Here is a 16,993-nt window from a genome sequence, read left to right as displayed (position 1 = left end):
TAGGCGATTAGGCGAGGTTTAGGTGGGCGCCTAACTAACAGACTATGTGGATTTAAGTAAATCCATTATATTTTGTGTAAATAAGTGTGTTTATACTTAAAATATATATAATTTCATCATAAACTACAAAATAGAGTGACATATATATTATGAAATATTGGAACATAATGAAAACATGGGAACACAAGCATAAAATGTGTGCTTATTTAAGTATTCAACAAATCTCTTACAATTTTTAAAAAAATGCAAAATAAAAGTTATCTATTTTCTGTTTAAGTGAGTCGCAACTTAGGCAGACGCCTCAGCAGGTCTAGGCACCCTTTCTTAATTTTCAAATATTTAGGCATTAATCAGGACGGTAACCAGCCGCCTAGCGTCTAGATGGGGCCTAGGCGGATATTTTTAGAAAAATGGTTGTTAGGGTTTCAGGTTCTTTGTTTAGAAGACGAAAAATTTGTTTCAATGAAAGTTAACGAAAACATCGATTAGGTAATTGCCTAGTTAGTAGTTATGTTTGATTATTTTTTTCAAGGGTGTAATTTGAACTTGAGACTTTTTCAAATATTTATATTAAAAGCTAGTTAGGGTTAGCACTGTCCTAGTGTCAGCAGGACGACCGTCCGGAGCCTAAAAAAATCGAAGGGACAAAAATATTAAGGTATTAAGTATGAGTTTGTGTTATATTCGTATAAATATCAAATAGTTTGATTACTTATTAAAGTGTTTCTATGAGATTGCGTTTCGATCCTTCGTAATGTCTTTTATTTCTTTACTTTTTAAATTATTTAATACACATGAGCATTTTTTTTTTCTATGGGCACCAAACTATTTCTTAATTATTTTTTATAAGAATTTCCCAATTATTTTTTGTCCCTACATATATTCAAATTAAAAAAAACTAGTTGTGTTCTCTTGATCGCATAGTTTTCCTTCTCTTCGGCTGTAGTCCACATATATTATTTTATAATCCTGATATTCATCATTGTTAATAAAATTAATTAGTGTGTAAAAAGATGTCTATTAATTAATCTACAGAAGGCACCATTTGAATTTTTCCCCAGACAATTGAAAACTCAAAACTGGCCTTGAAGCTAGTTCAAAATGTTTTACAATTTTAATATGTTACGTTGTTAGAATACTCAAAGTAGTTTATTCAAAATTCTATGTTATGTTTTTACATTACTTAAAGTTATTGTTTTAGGATATGGCCTTGATTTACAAAGTTTGTTAAAATAGCAAATCAACACGCAATAACATGTTAAATCCAAAAATGAGATTATCAATATGTTCATGTTGACGCAAACATGAAACGATTAGTCAATTCGAATGCACACGTACTAAATGTGGTACGTGATTAGACCGTTTAATATTCATAAGTATAAAATGATGATATTTCATCAATAGTATAGTTGATGCAACTGAGCACTTCAGCAGTACGGTTAGACTAATCTTCCCAAGACCAATAACGATACAGTTTATTTTTTAATTGAACATGACCAATTATAAAATCAAAGATGAAATTAGATGCAAGATTATTTGGGGCCACATATTTAAATAGGTTACCCAATAAAATTGTTATAGTGAATTATTGTTCCTTATGTGTAATGGAAGGTCTAATTTTTTTATTCAACCATTTTCACTATGAGGCTATATTTGATGATATCCTTCTAGAGAATTGGCTTTTCTTATTTGATAGGTCCTCGTCCATAGGAGTTTGACATGCTTTCAAGTATTAACTATGAATAATAATTATTATTATTATTTTAAATGGTGTTGCTAAGTCTACACAACCTAGTCTTTTATATCATCCTCTTTAATCACAACACTAGCTAGTGTATATCATTAGAAGTTTGATATTGCTTTAAGCAATACTAGCATCAGTCATTCATGTAGTTGTAACGACTGCAAGACTGTAAGTTGTCAATGTACTACAAATAAATGACAATTATTTACGGATGTGTAAGCGACTAATATATTAAAGACAAGTCTATTGAAGACAATTATTATAGATGGACCAAGTGTTTCTTTATGCCCTTGGCATTGGAGCCAATATGGAAATGATAGTGGCATATGCCCTTATCATATTTCATAAAGTTTCCTTGTGATTTCATGGATATAAAGTTTGAATTATAGAGTACCATCAAGCAAGGACTCTCTATGTTCTTCAATCAATTTGGATAAACTTTAAACTAAGGCGGTCACCAATGAGATGCAGTCAAAAACCAACAAAAGATCACACTATGTAGTCTTCCATCTTATATGCAAAAGCTATAAATTAAAGTAATGCCTTGAAGGCAAAGCATATAGCAAGGGTTAGTGGTTTGTTTAGGTAAATAGAGTGGATCTCTGAGGATTTTTTTAAGTGCGGCAAAGCAATGAGGGAAGCTTGATTTGGAAAAGCGCCGACCTAAAAATAAGGGTTGTGATATATTATCCACGCATTAATTTTTATTTCTCAAACGCTCTTCTTAATTTTCAACAATCAGATTAAATGAATTGAAAAAGATCAATGATAAAAAATTTAGTTTAAGACGTAAAAATGAGTTTATGGATAGCACTTTCCAAAAACAAAGACGCTGATGGATGCTTTGCATGCCTTGCTTAAAAGGAGGCTTTTCTCCTTCACTTTCTTTTGAGTTTTTTTTTCTTTAAAACCAATTAGCTTTGGATTTTTCGTTTTCATGGCCTTATTACTCTTATTTAAGACCAGGTAATACCTAACTTTTTTCGAAGGGGAGCTGTCAGAAAAGCCCCCACGTCTGAACCACCATGAAAAAGTAGTCTAGTTTCTTGCATAAAAATGACCAAGTGGCCGAAAAGAAAACATCACAAATTTTTCGTTGGCTTAATTGTAGCAATAGTCCATGAATTTTATTTATAGTTCAGCGTCTGGGTGTGAGAAGCTAGCAATAGCCACTTAGTACTACAATTTAGTGGTATTTCATTTCACTGATAAGTGAGAGGTTTTATGTTCGATTCTCATCAATGAATTTGAATCACATTATTGCTAGATTCTCACACCTATACACTGAAGCTCTCAAGCCTCTGAAACTCCCAAATTTCCAAATACTCTAACATTCAAGAACACTCAAAAAATTCTCTGCATTCTTCATCAAACTCGTTAAGAATCATCAAGCATCACTACACACATTGATTCTTCCATTGCCACAAAACAAACTTTTGCGGCATCCGTTCATTCGAGATCAAGACATCGCGACCCACAGATCAACAATCCCCTACATACACACTTTGCATTCTGGCGATCGAATCAGAAAATACATTTATTTTGTACACATGTTCTTGTCTCATTTGTCGCAAAAAATTTGTGTTTACAAATTGGACCCATTGTGAGGCTTAGCCCACTCTCCCATCCCCTTAATGTAGATAATATCGTTTGTTCAAAAAACTTATAACAAAATTAAATTTGAACTATAAAAATACAGAATTAAAATGGTTAGACTTTAGCAACTTGTAAATATTAGGCAATGTGATTTCAAAGTTGGTAGGAGATCAAACTGTGGTTGAACTCAAACAACTAAGAAATCACATATTAAACTACCAAAAAGAATTCGTATGTATTCAATATTCTAACACAAAAAAATTTTGGTTTGTTTAGGTTTTTTTTCTTTCTCATTTCTCATTTTTTTAATTCAATTTTAGTGATGTGGGATGAAATTCCTATTATATCCCTAAATTTAACCATAAAATAAACAACATTAATGAAAATGACCAATGGTTCAACATATTGTTAAGTTCGAAAACAAAAGAAACAAATATAAGAGTTCAGGGACTAAAATTAAACTAAAGATAAAATTCAAAGACCACTACTGCAATGAATCCTTTTCGATTTCATGACAGTGAAATGTTGGACTAAATTTTCTATACCAAAAATGGACTTAATTTCTATACTCTAATTGTGGTAGTAATGTCTTTCTTACACCACAAGGTTTCTTTTGAGTTCGTATCATTGGATTCCCTTAGGGCTTAGGGGCAGGGCACCTTTTTTGTTTGTTTGAATGTTTCGAGTCCTAGGGTTTCTTGATTTCTACTTTCTTCACATTAATAGTAATGGCCCTTCAATTATTTACAGCTCCATTTCATTATCCTTTAATGTATTCCTTTTTCTGAGTAAGTGTGCACTTAGCCCATCATTACGATCCATTTCTATAGGTGTTTGAACGAAGAAGAGAAACTTAACTACTGTAGCCTGACTAGCTAAAACTATATTTTGGTTACTATTAGAACTCACATAAGTGCAACTCCCAATGCACAAAGCCTTACCCTTTGTGAGAGTGCCCTTACAAGCTAGCTAACTGGTTAAACTGCCCTACTCAAATTTAAAGAGTCGTCAAACGAGTAAATTGCAGGCGGCCATGAGAGGGCACTTAACATTTGGGGACATGAGGACCCTTGATTACTTTACTCGAGAAAATGCCCAACAATATCCCACTATATCTACAACACTCAACTCACCTAATTGAGTGTACTAGATACAAGAGATATACACCTACGACACAACAGTTTTTTCTCGTTCCTTAAACATATAGGATTTCAAATGTTGATGCATGATTTAAGGGCTGCTCCAACGGAAGCCGAGCTGCCAAAGCCCAACCAGTAGGGGTCGTGAAGAAGAAAGGCTGGTTGGCTCAAGGTGTATGATTGACTCCGAATTTGGTTGCTTCCTGGCAAGCATATTCCTGGAATCGTGCGATTTGCTGATTGCGTTCTACTGACAATTCATAGCCAATCCTAGTTTTGATTCATGCATTGGGTTTCATTTTGAGGATTCTTTAATATGCTCCAAAATATCTTATACTCTTGAGATTTTTAGCTGTTAGATTGCTAATTAAAATGAGAACCGAAATTAAGCTTTGAGATTTTAAAGGTCGAGATGAAACTAAAAATGCCGGCAGCCGGTAACCAGGTTACTGAACTTGAGACTTGTTTCAGTATAAAAACCGAAAATATCATTAGACAAAAGAGCTAGTTGGTTACTTATGTCATGTAAATCGGTGAAACAATTGGCATATACATGGCTAGGATGATCCTTTTTTAAGAGGCAGCCCAATCCATTCAATTGGATCAAAGAGCGCCGAAGTTGCAAAAGTAGCCTTACTCTTCCAGGCCCAAGCCCACCTCATACGAAAAGGAAGATCAACTTTCATTTATGGAATTGATTTCTAATAAATCAACCGCACTTTCATTGAAAGCAGCACCGGTTGAGTGATCGAATTTTCCTGCCCTCTTCGAGAAAAGATGAAAAAGAATAGGCACTAAAATACTGCTCTTTCCAATCTCCTCAACTCTTCGAGCAAGCACTTCCAAGGCATTGTCGATAATGCCTGCCTTGTCATCCATCAACAGTGCAATAAGCAGAGGAACTTCCTCGACAAACGCAACCTGACCTTGTTAGCATTGTAAACTGCAAGACTGAAGGAGTGCTACGGCAGCATTTTTTTATCCAGGGTGCTACACCATAAAACTTAAGACTATGAGATTTCAATCCTTCTAATATTTGAAAATTTCTGTTCTTCCAGAAAAACAACTATGATTGATCACAAAACACCAATTTCCCTCCTTTTTGACACAGACCTTGTTCGCCAACGGAGTTGACAACCTTCCCATAACTGAACCTCAAAGACATTCTCCCCAACACCCTATGAAACTCACCTATACACTCCCCTCTCCTCTTCCTATGCTTCGTTTTCCTACTACTCAAACCCACCTGTGCAACCTCCCCAATCAATCCTCGTCGTGCATCACCATCATCATGATCATTGCGCGCATCCCCCCAATCCCTAACCCTCTCGGCTCCGACCAATATAGGCCCTGCATTAACCTCATCCGCTGCCACAAAATTCATCAATATGTCCTCGCAGTTTTGCATCCTATCCACGATCTTCCTCATGCTGGCCATCACCGGTCCTCCTGCACAGCTGTACTGAAACAAATACTTGCTTTTAAAAAGCATAAACTTGGTGAGCATGATAGAGTACTTGTCTGGATGAACGGTGTAGATCCACTCTTTCCTTGACAAATCTATGTCGTGTGACCTGACAAAGAACCCTACCAGCCGATCCGGGTTTGTTCGCCACATTTTAAATGCAAATTCGAAGGATTTCGGATCAACTTCAACATCATCATCACAGACCAAGACTGCTCGGGTCTTAATTTCGGGCCTGGGGAGGAACCGATTATTGAGGCTGTCAGATGCTTGGCGGATTACAGAGATGCCACTGAATCCAAAGGAGGAGTCTGTGAGATTGCGAGCCAGTTGGGACAAGGTCTGGGATGGGGTGGAAGGGTTTCCCCAAAGCACAAGAATGTATGAAACCAAAGACGAGGCTGCATACGTGGAGACGATGGATTGAAGGAGAGGGATGCGAGACTCGGAGTAGCCATTGATGAGTACGGTTAGTTGGTCAGAAATGAGATTTTGTGGGTCCTGTTGGGCTTTGGGGTTGCAAGGATCAGTCGAAAGTGTACGAACAGATAGCACATGAACACCCCCAGAGCTCAAGATGACTAAAAACATGAGAATTACAAAGATAGTTGGACATGAATTCATCATCTCTAGTGCCTCCTTATTTTTCTAACTCATAAGAACTTATGCATTAACAAAACCCTAACCCTTTCGATTTTGGAACATTCTCCAATACAAAACCTCCCTGTTTGTGAAAGATTAAAAAAAAAAAAAAAAACAAGATTATAAGTCACAAGCAGGAAACAAACTTCACAGAAACCAGTTAGAATCACAAAATTTTGCAAAATTAAATTAAGCTAAATAAAGGGGATTTTGAAAATATACGCGAGAATAAATTTGGTTGATAAAACCTAAAATCTCATTCCCAATTCAAATTTGTGCTACTCAAACCCTAGAATCGCATTCTTATTCTTTCCAATAAATTTCATCTCAACAGCAACAAACAAATCGAAGAAAACATAAAATTAAAATTAAATTTATACTTGCAAATTGTAATCAACCCAACAAATCAATATATGAGATTGAAGATGGCGGTACCTGGAATCGAAGGTGGAGAACTGAATCGACGCAGAGGAATTGAGGTTTGCGATGCAGAAGGGAATATCGATTTGGGCATCAGTTCCGTCAGATTTGAAATGCACACTTATTAAAAAAAAAAAAATTAATTATAATGTTTAAAACTACTGCTGGACGTTGTCGTTTTGAGTAGACCTCTTTCGAAAGAGGCGCGCGTAACTCAAAGTGCTGGTTTTGGGAAAATCAACATTAAATCATCCTAAGCTGGTAACTAATTAGGGTTTGAGAAGTGATTAAAATGGAAATTATTATAGTTGGGCCAATGGGAAAATTTTTTGATAGCAAGAGATGTTTAATCATGTTTGCCGTTTTTGCTTAATTTTTTCAATTGAATGACCATAAATAAAGAAAAACTAAAACTCACCTCACTTCATGTGTAAATCAGTTCTCACTAACATTCACTTACATGACACAAATACATTGTCACACTGGGATCTCATACCAATAAAATAAAGACGTATGGATAAAATTTACACATATTACTATTGTAGCAGTGTATTCATATCATATAAGTAATTTTCGTTTTCAATATAGAGCTTCTTGTAAATCAGTTGCCAGTAGGGATTTTGTAGTGTAATTTTGGGGATAAAGCCGATCATAATTCATTAGAGAGGAATGCGACAAAAACAGGATAAATAAGAAAAAAGAGGCCGTACTTATTAGAAAGATATTTCTTATTCATTCAATGAATAACTTTACACTATGGGTATTTATACAAAGCCATCACAGCCATCACAGCCATCACATCACACTTGACGTGAAAACATCGCCAGTTGTCTCAAAGTGTCTCAAAGTAGACGTTCACAATAGCAAGTGACCCGTCTCCCTACAATGGGATTCTAGATAAACCTTGCCTAATAAAGCTGGATGCCGTCACTTCCGTCAAGTATCAAAAAATCTGATTCTGCATCCCGAGATGAGGAGTCGGAGAAATCAAGTCTGACCATGCTGCATCTCGACAATGCACTGTGCAAGTATTAAAGGAAGCAAAGAATAAGACCTTTACCCCCGTAGATACTACTGAGGTCCGAAAAGATAAAGAAGCTACCCAATAGTAATTACAACAAGTGAATCAAGAAGATGGTGCCCAAGCAGATGAGATAGGATGGAAATGCGAAAAGGACGCCGAGGACATCATTCTTGATCCCTAGCAGCCAGAAAAGACGGCTAGAATCAGCTCATGTCTAAGCCCAACCGAGAAGGAAGAACTCACAGTTTTCCTTATGGAAAATCGTGCCTTCTTTGCATGGTCACCTTCTGACATGCCCAACCATCTATCCTGATATAGCTTGCCACAAGCTGCACGTAGACCCCACTGCCAAACTGGTGATCCAAAAAAAAGGCATTTTGCACCCGAATGAGTGACGATCATCGAAGCGGAAATTGACAAGCTACTGAAGGTCGGATTCATAGAAGAGGTAGCACACTTAGTATGGCTTGCCAACACCGTGCTAATAAAGAAGAAAGAGAAGGGCAAATTGAAGGTTGCGTAGACTACACGGACCTCAACAAAGCATGCCCAAATGATCCTTATCCGCTTCCTCGAGTCGATCTATTAGTAGATTCGATTTCTGGGGACCAGTTGCTCAGTTTCTTGGAAGCATACTCCGGCTTCAACCAAATAGCCATGTATGAGCCCGACAAGGAGAAAACTGCGTTCGTGATCGAGTGATGCACCTACTGCTACAAGGTCATGCCCTTTGGCCTCAAGAACGCGGGAACCACTTACCAAAGGTTAGTAAACATGATGTTCAAGAAGCAAATTGAAGTAACTACGGAAGTTTACGTCGACGACATCATGGTGAAGGGCAAGCAGCGATCCGACCACATCGGTAACTTGGCGAAAACTTTCACCATCCTTATAAAGTACAAGGTGATGCTCAATCCCACCAAATGTACATTTGGAGCATCTTCAGGCAGATTCTTTGGGTACTTAGTGACCCAACAAGGAATCGAAGTACATCCCAAGCAAATCTGAACAATCCTAGAAATGAAATCTCCAACTACCTTGAAGAAGATCCAAAGCTTTACCAAACTAGCAGCCGCCCTAAACCTCTTTTTCTCACGCTCCATCGATTGATGCAAACCTTTTTTCAAGGCCATCAAGAGGGCACAACAAGACAAATATTGAACCGTCTGGGATAACAAGAACCACGCCTGCTCCCGAGCCTTTGTCGACATGCAAATGCCAAAAGTCTCCATTAAGGGGAGCAAGTGCGACTAAGGTGTGCTCGGCTGCTTCCAAGGTGTCATTGGGCCGCTCTGTTGCATCTTCTAGGCTAGGCTTGGCTTGAATTTCGCTATGAAGTTTGCCAAAGCTTGGGCCTTTATCGCCGTGCAGGGTTGAAAAACTAAAGCGTATTGGCCAAGTTTCAACGCTCATTTCATCACTCGTTGAGAAGCGTCCGGACCATGTAGGATTGATCATAGAGGATATTGAGTCATGACAATGACTGTATGAGCTTGAAAGTATGGTCTGAGCTTCTGAGCCACAACAACTAGTGCCTAAATTAATTTTTCGATCTTCGGGTATCTAGATTCCACATTGAGAAGAGCTTTAGAGTGTAGATTACCGACAATTGGGCCCCCAACTTTTATCATATGAGGGCATATCTCATTGCTACTTTGGAGACTGCCAATTAGATATATAAGTCCTCCGTTACTTCCAACTTGGATAGTTATGGAGGTGATGTAAGATATTTTTTCAGGTCTTGGAAAGCTTTTTTGCACTCATCATCCACTCTAGGCTTCAAAGCATCCAACAACAAAGTAGAGTATGAGGCTCTACTAGCAGGCCTCTGAATGGCAAAAGACTTGACAGTGAAGAAACTCACAATTCATTCTGATTCCAAGCTAATCACCAGCCAGACTACTAGAAAGTACACGAAAAAACATCCAAGGATGGCGCAATACTTAGAAAATGTATGCAAGCAACTTGAGGCATTTCAGACTTACACTCTTACTCAAGTTTCACAGACAGACAACGTCCACACCAATGCACTAGCCAGCCTAGGCTCCGCCCTCGACCACCAACTCAAATGCTTTATTTCGGTGCAGTATTTAGACAAGCCAACCATAGAGGCTAAGCCGGCAGCTGAAATGTCACAGGTTAGTACAACTCCCAACTGGCAAAGTTCTATTATAGACTACCTGGTCAATAACATGTTCACCACGAAAAGGTTGGAGTTTAGAAAGCTCCAAATGAAGGTAGTATGCTATTACATGTGGAACAAAATTCTCGTCCAAATATCCTACACCAGACCACATCTCCGCTGCCTAACGCTTCCCAACGACCCAAAGGCTTTAAGCTCAATCCACGAAGGCTTTTGTGGAAATCACTTCGAAGGCCGATCCTTAGCACAGAAAACTCTTAATGTAGGCTACTACTGGCCTACCATGCATCAAGACGCTAAGGAGTTAGTGCAAAAGTGTGACCGCTGCCAACGCTACAAGCCAGTACTAGAACTGTCTGCCAACGAACTACACCCGTAGATAAGTCCCTGATCGTTCATGCAGTGGGTAATCGAATTGGTAAGGCCAATGTCGCCCGTTACTGGGGGCAAAGGCATGATAATCGTGGCAACTGATTACTTCACCAAATGGGTAGAAGCAGAGCCCATGAAACCCACGACTTAGACGGACATAGAGTACTTCATATAGAGGAATATCATTTGGCGATTTGGCATTTCTCAATCCATTGTCACTGAGAACGGCCCGCAGTTCGTGGGTAAAGATTTGGTGAAGTTCTTCCAAAAGTATGGCATCAAGCAGCATATGTCCACGCCGAGATATCCTCAAGGCACTGAGTAGGCTGAAGCATCTAACAAGACGATCCTGAACTACCTCAAAAAATGCCTCACTGATAAGAAGGGAAATTGGCCAGACGAACTCCCTGGATGTCTATGGGCATATCGTACCACCAAAAGACAAGCAACCAGTGAAACTTATTTCTCTTTGGCATTTGGTTCAGAAGCAATCATTCATCCCAATATCATCGTGCCAAATATCAACACTTTACTACTAAGCATTGAGCAGAACAGTAAGGAGATGGCCACAAGATTAGATCTAGCAGAGAAGAAACGGGAGCAGACCATCACCCGCATCGCAGCCTACCAGCAATAGCTTCTTTCCAGCTACAACAAAAGGGCCAAGATCCGTTAGTTCCAAACCGGAAATCTAGTCCTAAGAAAAGCCTTCATCATTGCCCCTAGAGAATGCTCCAAAAAGATGGATCCTATCTGGGAAGGTCGGTAAAAGATCAACAAAGTAAGCGACAAGGGTAATTACACCATCACCACCATGAACAACAAAGAGATCAAAAAGTAGTGGAACGACTACAATCTAAGGAAGTACCATGTATGACCCTCCCACTACATCAAAGCCCGAAGAACTCAAACAGCTCAACGGGCACCACCTTCCGAGTTGAAGACTATCCAGTTGTTATGCATTCTCTACTTTACAGTTAAGTTTTCGTTCATTTCACTCGTTTTTCAATGAGGAATTCAAAACTAATATACAACTTGGCTCAACTACATGTCTACAACAACTAATCACTTCTGCACTTCAAAATAATACCGAACCCTTCTTAGGGACTCATCGCAGAAATTGCACCCACTTAGGGACCAACCATGCTCTCTAGTGCGAGAGGGTAAACCAATTCCCAGACATCCACATCGCTCTACTATCCAAAGTGGGAGGATAAACTCTACACTTCGAATATCCAAACGTGGATAAGCCCGGCTACCCTAGTATAACTAAATGCACGATGGGTTACACTGGGATTCCTGGAACTAGCCATAATGGTCTTTTTTCAAGGCTTGGTTAACTGAAGGATTTTGGGTCTCTTGGCCTAATCCGCGAGTAACCGAGCCCAAGAGACGGATGGAGCACACAAAGCAATACGCCCTATGAACGGCTACCCTAGAACCCTAAAGCTACTACCGAGTGCATTAATGTAGCCTACGATTTAGAAGATTGCCTACGGTTTGCCCTTTGAGCAGTAACCCGCACTTGACTTATACAACTGCATGTTTCTGTGAGAGGTTAAACAAGTTAGCATGCGTATACGAAGCTTCATCCATTGCCAACATGCTACACAGTCGATGAGCTTTATTTCTGCCAAAGCACAGAACAATTTACACAAAGTCCTAAAGTACTATGATACTTGCTACGCAACCTATAAAATAGGAGAAAGCCAAGGTTAATAGCCTAGTGGTTACGTGGACTTTTCTACTTCTATAAGTAAGGCGTTCGGTTGCTAACCCTATGGCTAACAACTTTGCAAAGTTCTACACCAATGCCTATAGTTGCATAGGCTACGTGAGCCTATCTGCTTATAAAAAAGTAGCACGCCCGCCACTGGTCTATAAAGTCTAAAGGTTAGGATATGAACAAAAAAAACGAAGATTGAAAAAAACGAATAAAGCAAGTTTATTAAATTTTCTAGCAAAGTTGATAAACGACTAGCAAAGATCGAAGGAGTTCAAGCAAAGCAAAAAGCAACAAGGAAAACAAAGAAAATCTTAAAGGCTACCTAGAAGACTATTCTTCAGCAGTTTGGACATCCCACGACTACTTGGTCGTCACATCTTCAGCAGCGCCATTATCCAGCCCTTCACCCCCAGCTGACCCAACCTAGGCACTAACCTCTTCGACTATTTCACTAATAGAAGCCTCAAAAGTAAAGTCAAGCAAGTTTTTCGGAGAAATAGAGAAGGTCTCAAAGTCTTTACGAGAAAACTCAAAGTCAAATGGTCGCCTAAAGAGATGGTTTACATAACCCAGCTTATAGAAATCAGCTTGACTCTGAGTAAGAAAAGCCTCGAACCCAGCATTCTTACCCTTCAACTACTCATTCTCCTCGAGCAAACAAGCACGTACCAGCTGTAGCTCATCCACTTCCTTTTTCAGACTATCGTTGAACTTCAAAACACCTTAGAATTCCAACACTTGAGGCTCAAACCTATCAATAACCTTCTTGAAGTGGATCATTTGGTTGTAAGCAGCAATCAATTCTTCATCCTTTGTGTAAGCAGCAGAGCGGAACTCAAAGATGGCACGCTCAAGGTTTTGAATCTGAGTATGTAACACTTGATCTTCTTCTTTCCACTTTCATACTTTACTTAGATCGCGTCAAGCCTAATCTTTAGATCCACAATCTTTTGGCCAGCGGTCTCAAGCTGCAGAGAAGTGGAGGTAGAGATATTAGACCCCTTCAAAGCAGCAAACTCAGATTTCAACTTTTTGACTTTCTCGACCGAAGAGTAAGCTTCGGCTACCACAGTTCTTGCCACCTCTTTGGCAGCCTTGGTATCCTCTTGATCAAGGAACATAGACTTGGCTGCTAGAATCATCGTTTTCTGCATCATAGCTAATAAAGCGGTCCTCCTATACCCGGTTGTATACTTCATAAATGAACTCAGGCCAATAACCCATTTAACGCCATCAATAAACTTGGCACACACATCCATGTCCTGGAGCAGATTTGCTCTAAAAAAGGCACAAATCTCAGCAGCTTCCTCGGAAACAGACTTGGTCAATTTCTCACAACTGCTCGCACGAGCAGTCTTCTTCTTCTCAGCAGATAAATCGGTCTCAGTAGCAGATGAAACGGGTTTTGGCGCCACTTTAGCAGGCAAAGGCACCTTGCCACTTTTCATAGTAACAAGCCTCTCAAAAGGTGAACCAAACTTAGCCCCAGACGGACGTTTTGACACAAATTTTGGTACTGGAGGCACGGAGAAACTTCTACACTTAGCAATCATGTCAGCAATCAAACTAGCCACCTTTAGAACAGCAGGCGTCGCGCGGCACAGATCTAGCAGCCTCATCATTCTCACCCTTGGGAGAAGTCAAGTCAATCATAAGCTTGGGGCAGCTGGTGAACCCTCGCTAGCAGCGAAATAAGTCTTTGACTTTTTCTCAGCCGGCATCTCTTGAGCAAGCGGGTAAGGTCTCTTCTTCTTATCTTCACTTACAGCGGGCTCCACAACGATGATCGAACGAGTTAATGTATCCGCCTTGATCCACTTTATCTTCTTTCTTTAGGGTAACCCACCTTTCTCCCAATGAAGAGGAATAAGCAGCCAACGCCATTCACGGTACTCAAAAGGGATACCAGAGTGACATTCATTTTCTTCATGTCCGAAGAAGTCTTAGGAGTTTAACCAAATTCTGAATCTACAAAAGTAGCGGGAGACAATCAGAAAACCTAGGGGTTAGTACGTTGATAACTGTTTTATTTTATATATATATATATATATATATCTACCTGGTCCACTCATGTTTGTTTTGCGCCCCCTTCAGGACTTAGAATCGAGGCATACAATCACAGCGTCAAGGCACTTCCACATTGGCATCTTCGAGTCCTTTCGATGTATGATCCATCCTTTGTTTCATTCAATTTTATATTATTTCTTTTAGTGTTCTAGTTAGTTGTATACTCTGAACACATTCCTTAAATTCATATTCGTTATTCTTTTATATTTATAAGCCTTATCTACCCCTTGTTTTCAACATTTGCACTCAATAAATGGCTTTTGTCACCCTTGGGTGTCGGCCAGCACGTGCCTATCCTGGTATTCCGGGAATATCGGGATCGAGGCGTGTCATGTCCAATACAAAACACTTCAAACTTACATATTTGAGAAACCACTGCGGAAACAATTCACAGTGTTTCTTGGCATACAAATGTGAAGGATGTGCCTGCTTCATCATATTTTCATGCTCGTCTAGGTATAACAGTGTCTCATCACAATTTTTTAGTACAAACCAATGTGCTACCTTCATGTCCTTCTTGGAAAATGACTCGTCATAAATCGGATCTCCGAATGGTTGAGCGATTTGGGCAAAAACTGAAAGTTTCTCCTTTCTCACACCCCCGTCATTATTGCGAGAATGACGATTGAAAGTTGCCTCAACATACTTTAAATACATTCCACAAAATGTAAGCACTTCATATGCCACCCAAGCTTGTATAATGGATCATTCAAGCTTCGCTTTGTTTCGTACACTTTTCTTCAAGTCTCCAAGAAGCCTGCCAAAAGAAAATGATACGATACAGATATTACTAATCGTAATATATTTAATATTGATTAATAAAAAAAGGCGAGGAATATATACATTTCTATTGGATACATCCATCGAAAGTTGACTTGTCCAGCAAGCAATGCCTCATCTGGTAAGTGAACCATCACGTGTATCATACTTGTGAAGAAAGTTAGAGGAATTATCATCTCAAACTTGCATAGAACTTTCACAATGTCATGGCGCAACTGATTAACGTCCATTTTTCATAACGTTCTTAATGTCAATTGCGAAAAAAAAAAACTGGACAACAATGTGATTGGTTTCACTACATCGGTTGGCAAAAGATGTCGAATACCCACAGGAAGTAGGCGTTGCAGAAACACATGGCAGTCTTGACTCTTTAGGCCAGCTAATTTACCCCCGTCAACGATCACGCAACGCGCGATATTTAAAGCACACCCATCGGGAAACTTTACAGATGATAAAAACTTTAAAAATTCTTTCTTGTCATTCGGTTTCATTGAAGAAAAAAAACACAAGATCCCTTCTGGCTTTATCATTGTCCCTATTCATCCATAAACCCCGTCGTATTCCCATTCGTTACAAATCAAGATAGCTTTGATCGTGTCATTTTTCTTGCCCTCAATATCTAGAATTGTGCCTACCAATGTGTCAAATACATTTTTCTCAACATGCATAACATCGAGGTTATGTCTCAATTTTAGTTTGGACCAATACCGAAGCTCAAAAAACATAGACTTGTGCTTCCAATTCATATATGTAGAAGGTTTTGTCCTACTGACATTGGTCCTGAAATAAGCAAAATCCAAACGGTTAAGTTGGTCTAAGATCTGATCACCAAACCATTCTCTAGGTCTGAGGCGATGCTCTTTTTCCCCGTCAAACTCTTTATTCTTCTCTCACCACTCGTGGTCCAAAGGCAATCATCTCCGATGACCAAGGTAAGAAACTTTTCCGATGTGCCAACTAGATGTTACGTTTTCCTTGCATACAGGGCATGCCATATAACCCCTAGTGCTCCACCCGAAAACCATTGCATATGCGGGGAAATCGTTCACAGTCCACATCACTGCAGCCCGTAAAGTGAACATCTTGCAAGTACATTTATCGTATGTGCGCACACCGTGTGTCCATAAATCTTTTAGCTCATCCACCAACGACTGTAAGTATACATCGATTGACCTACCAAGATCCTGAGTTATTAATAGAGTCATCATCATGTATTCTTTTTTCATACCTTTCAATGGCGGCAAATTATACGAAAATACAAAAATCGGCCAAGTATTGTGATGTTGGTTTAAAACCCCAAACAGATTAAATCCGTCAGTGGCAAGTCCTAATCTAACGTTACGAGAATCAGCAGCAAAATCAGGGAACGTTCGATCGAACTCTTTCCATGCCTCTCCATCTGCAGATGCCTCAAGACATCTTCATCAACCCGCTTTTCCTTATGCCATCTCATGTCCGTGGCATTATGCGTTGACATATACAATCGTTAGAACCTAGGTTTCAGTGGCAGATAACACATGACTTTTTGTGGGATCTTAGTCATTCTATTCTGAGATGTCATTTTAAACCTCAACTCATTGCATATTGGGCATTTATCTAATGCTTTATTCTCTTTGTAGAATAAAATACAATTGTTTTTGTAAGCGTGAATTCTTTTCATAACCCAATCCAAGAGCATTCAACACCTTTTGCGCATGTCTATGGTCTTTTGGCAAACAATTGTTCTTCGGAAGCATTCTCTTGAAAACCCGCAAAAAGTAATCAAAACACTATTTCGACATACGATACTTTAGTTTTCCGTCCATTAGTTCCACAATGGCTGTGAGAACGAAAAATATCTCGCACCTCGGGTATAACTCTTGGTTGGCATTTTTT

At 39.2% G+C, this 16,993-nt stretch overlaps 1 protein-coding gene across 1 annotated transcript; it reads right to left on the bottom strand.

The window, feature by feature from the left end:
• Window positions 1-4,970: 4,970 nt before the first annotated feature.
• On the bottom strand, window positions 4,971-7,207 carry LOC137718443 (glycosyltransferase family protein 64 C3). The gene is made up of 2 exons (XM_068457995.2): window positions 7,022-7,207; window positions 4,971-6,668 (listed from the first exon to the last, which is right to left on the bottom strand). The coding sequence occupies exon 2, from the start codon at window positions 6,569-6,571 to the stop codon at window positions 5,546-5,548; it is 1,026 nt and encodes a 341-aa protein (XP_068314096.2). The 5' UTR covers window positions 6,572-6,668; window positions 7,022-7,207; the 3' UTR covers window positions 4,971-5,545.
• Window positions 7,208-16,993: the final 9,786 nt, after the last annotated feature.

Source organism: Pyrus communis, chromosome 8 (assembly GCF_041283825.1).
Source record: "Pyrus communis isolate YQ-2024b chromosome 8, ASM4128382v1, whole genome shotgun sequence".
Taxonomy (NCBI): domain Eukaryota; kingdom Viridiplantae; phylum Streptophyta; class Magnoliopsida; order Rosales; family Rosaceae; genus Pyrus; species Pyrus communis.
Note: the sequence above shows the minus strand (reverse complement) of the source record. Positions and strands in the feature narration are given on the sequence as shown.

Coding starts and splice junctions, on each gene's coding strand:
- LOC137718443 (XM_068457995.2), bottom strand. CDS start 6,571: ATGATGAATTCATGTCCAACTATCTTTGTAATTCTCATGTTTTTAGTC.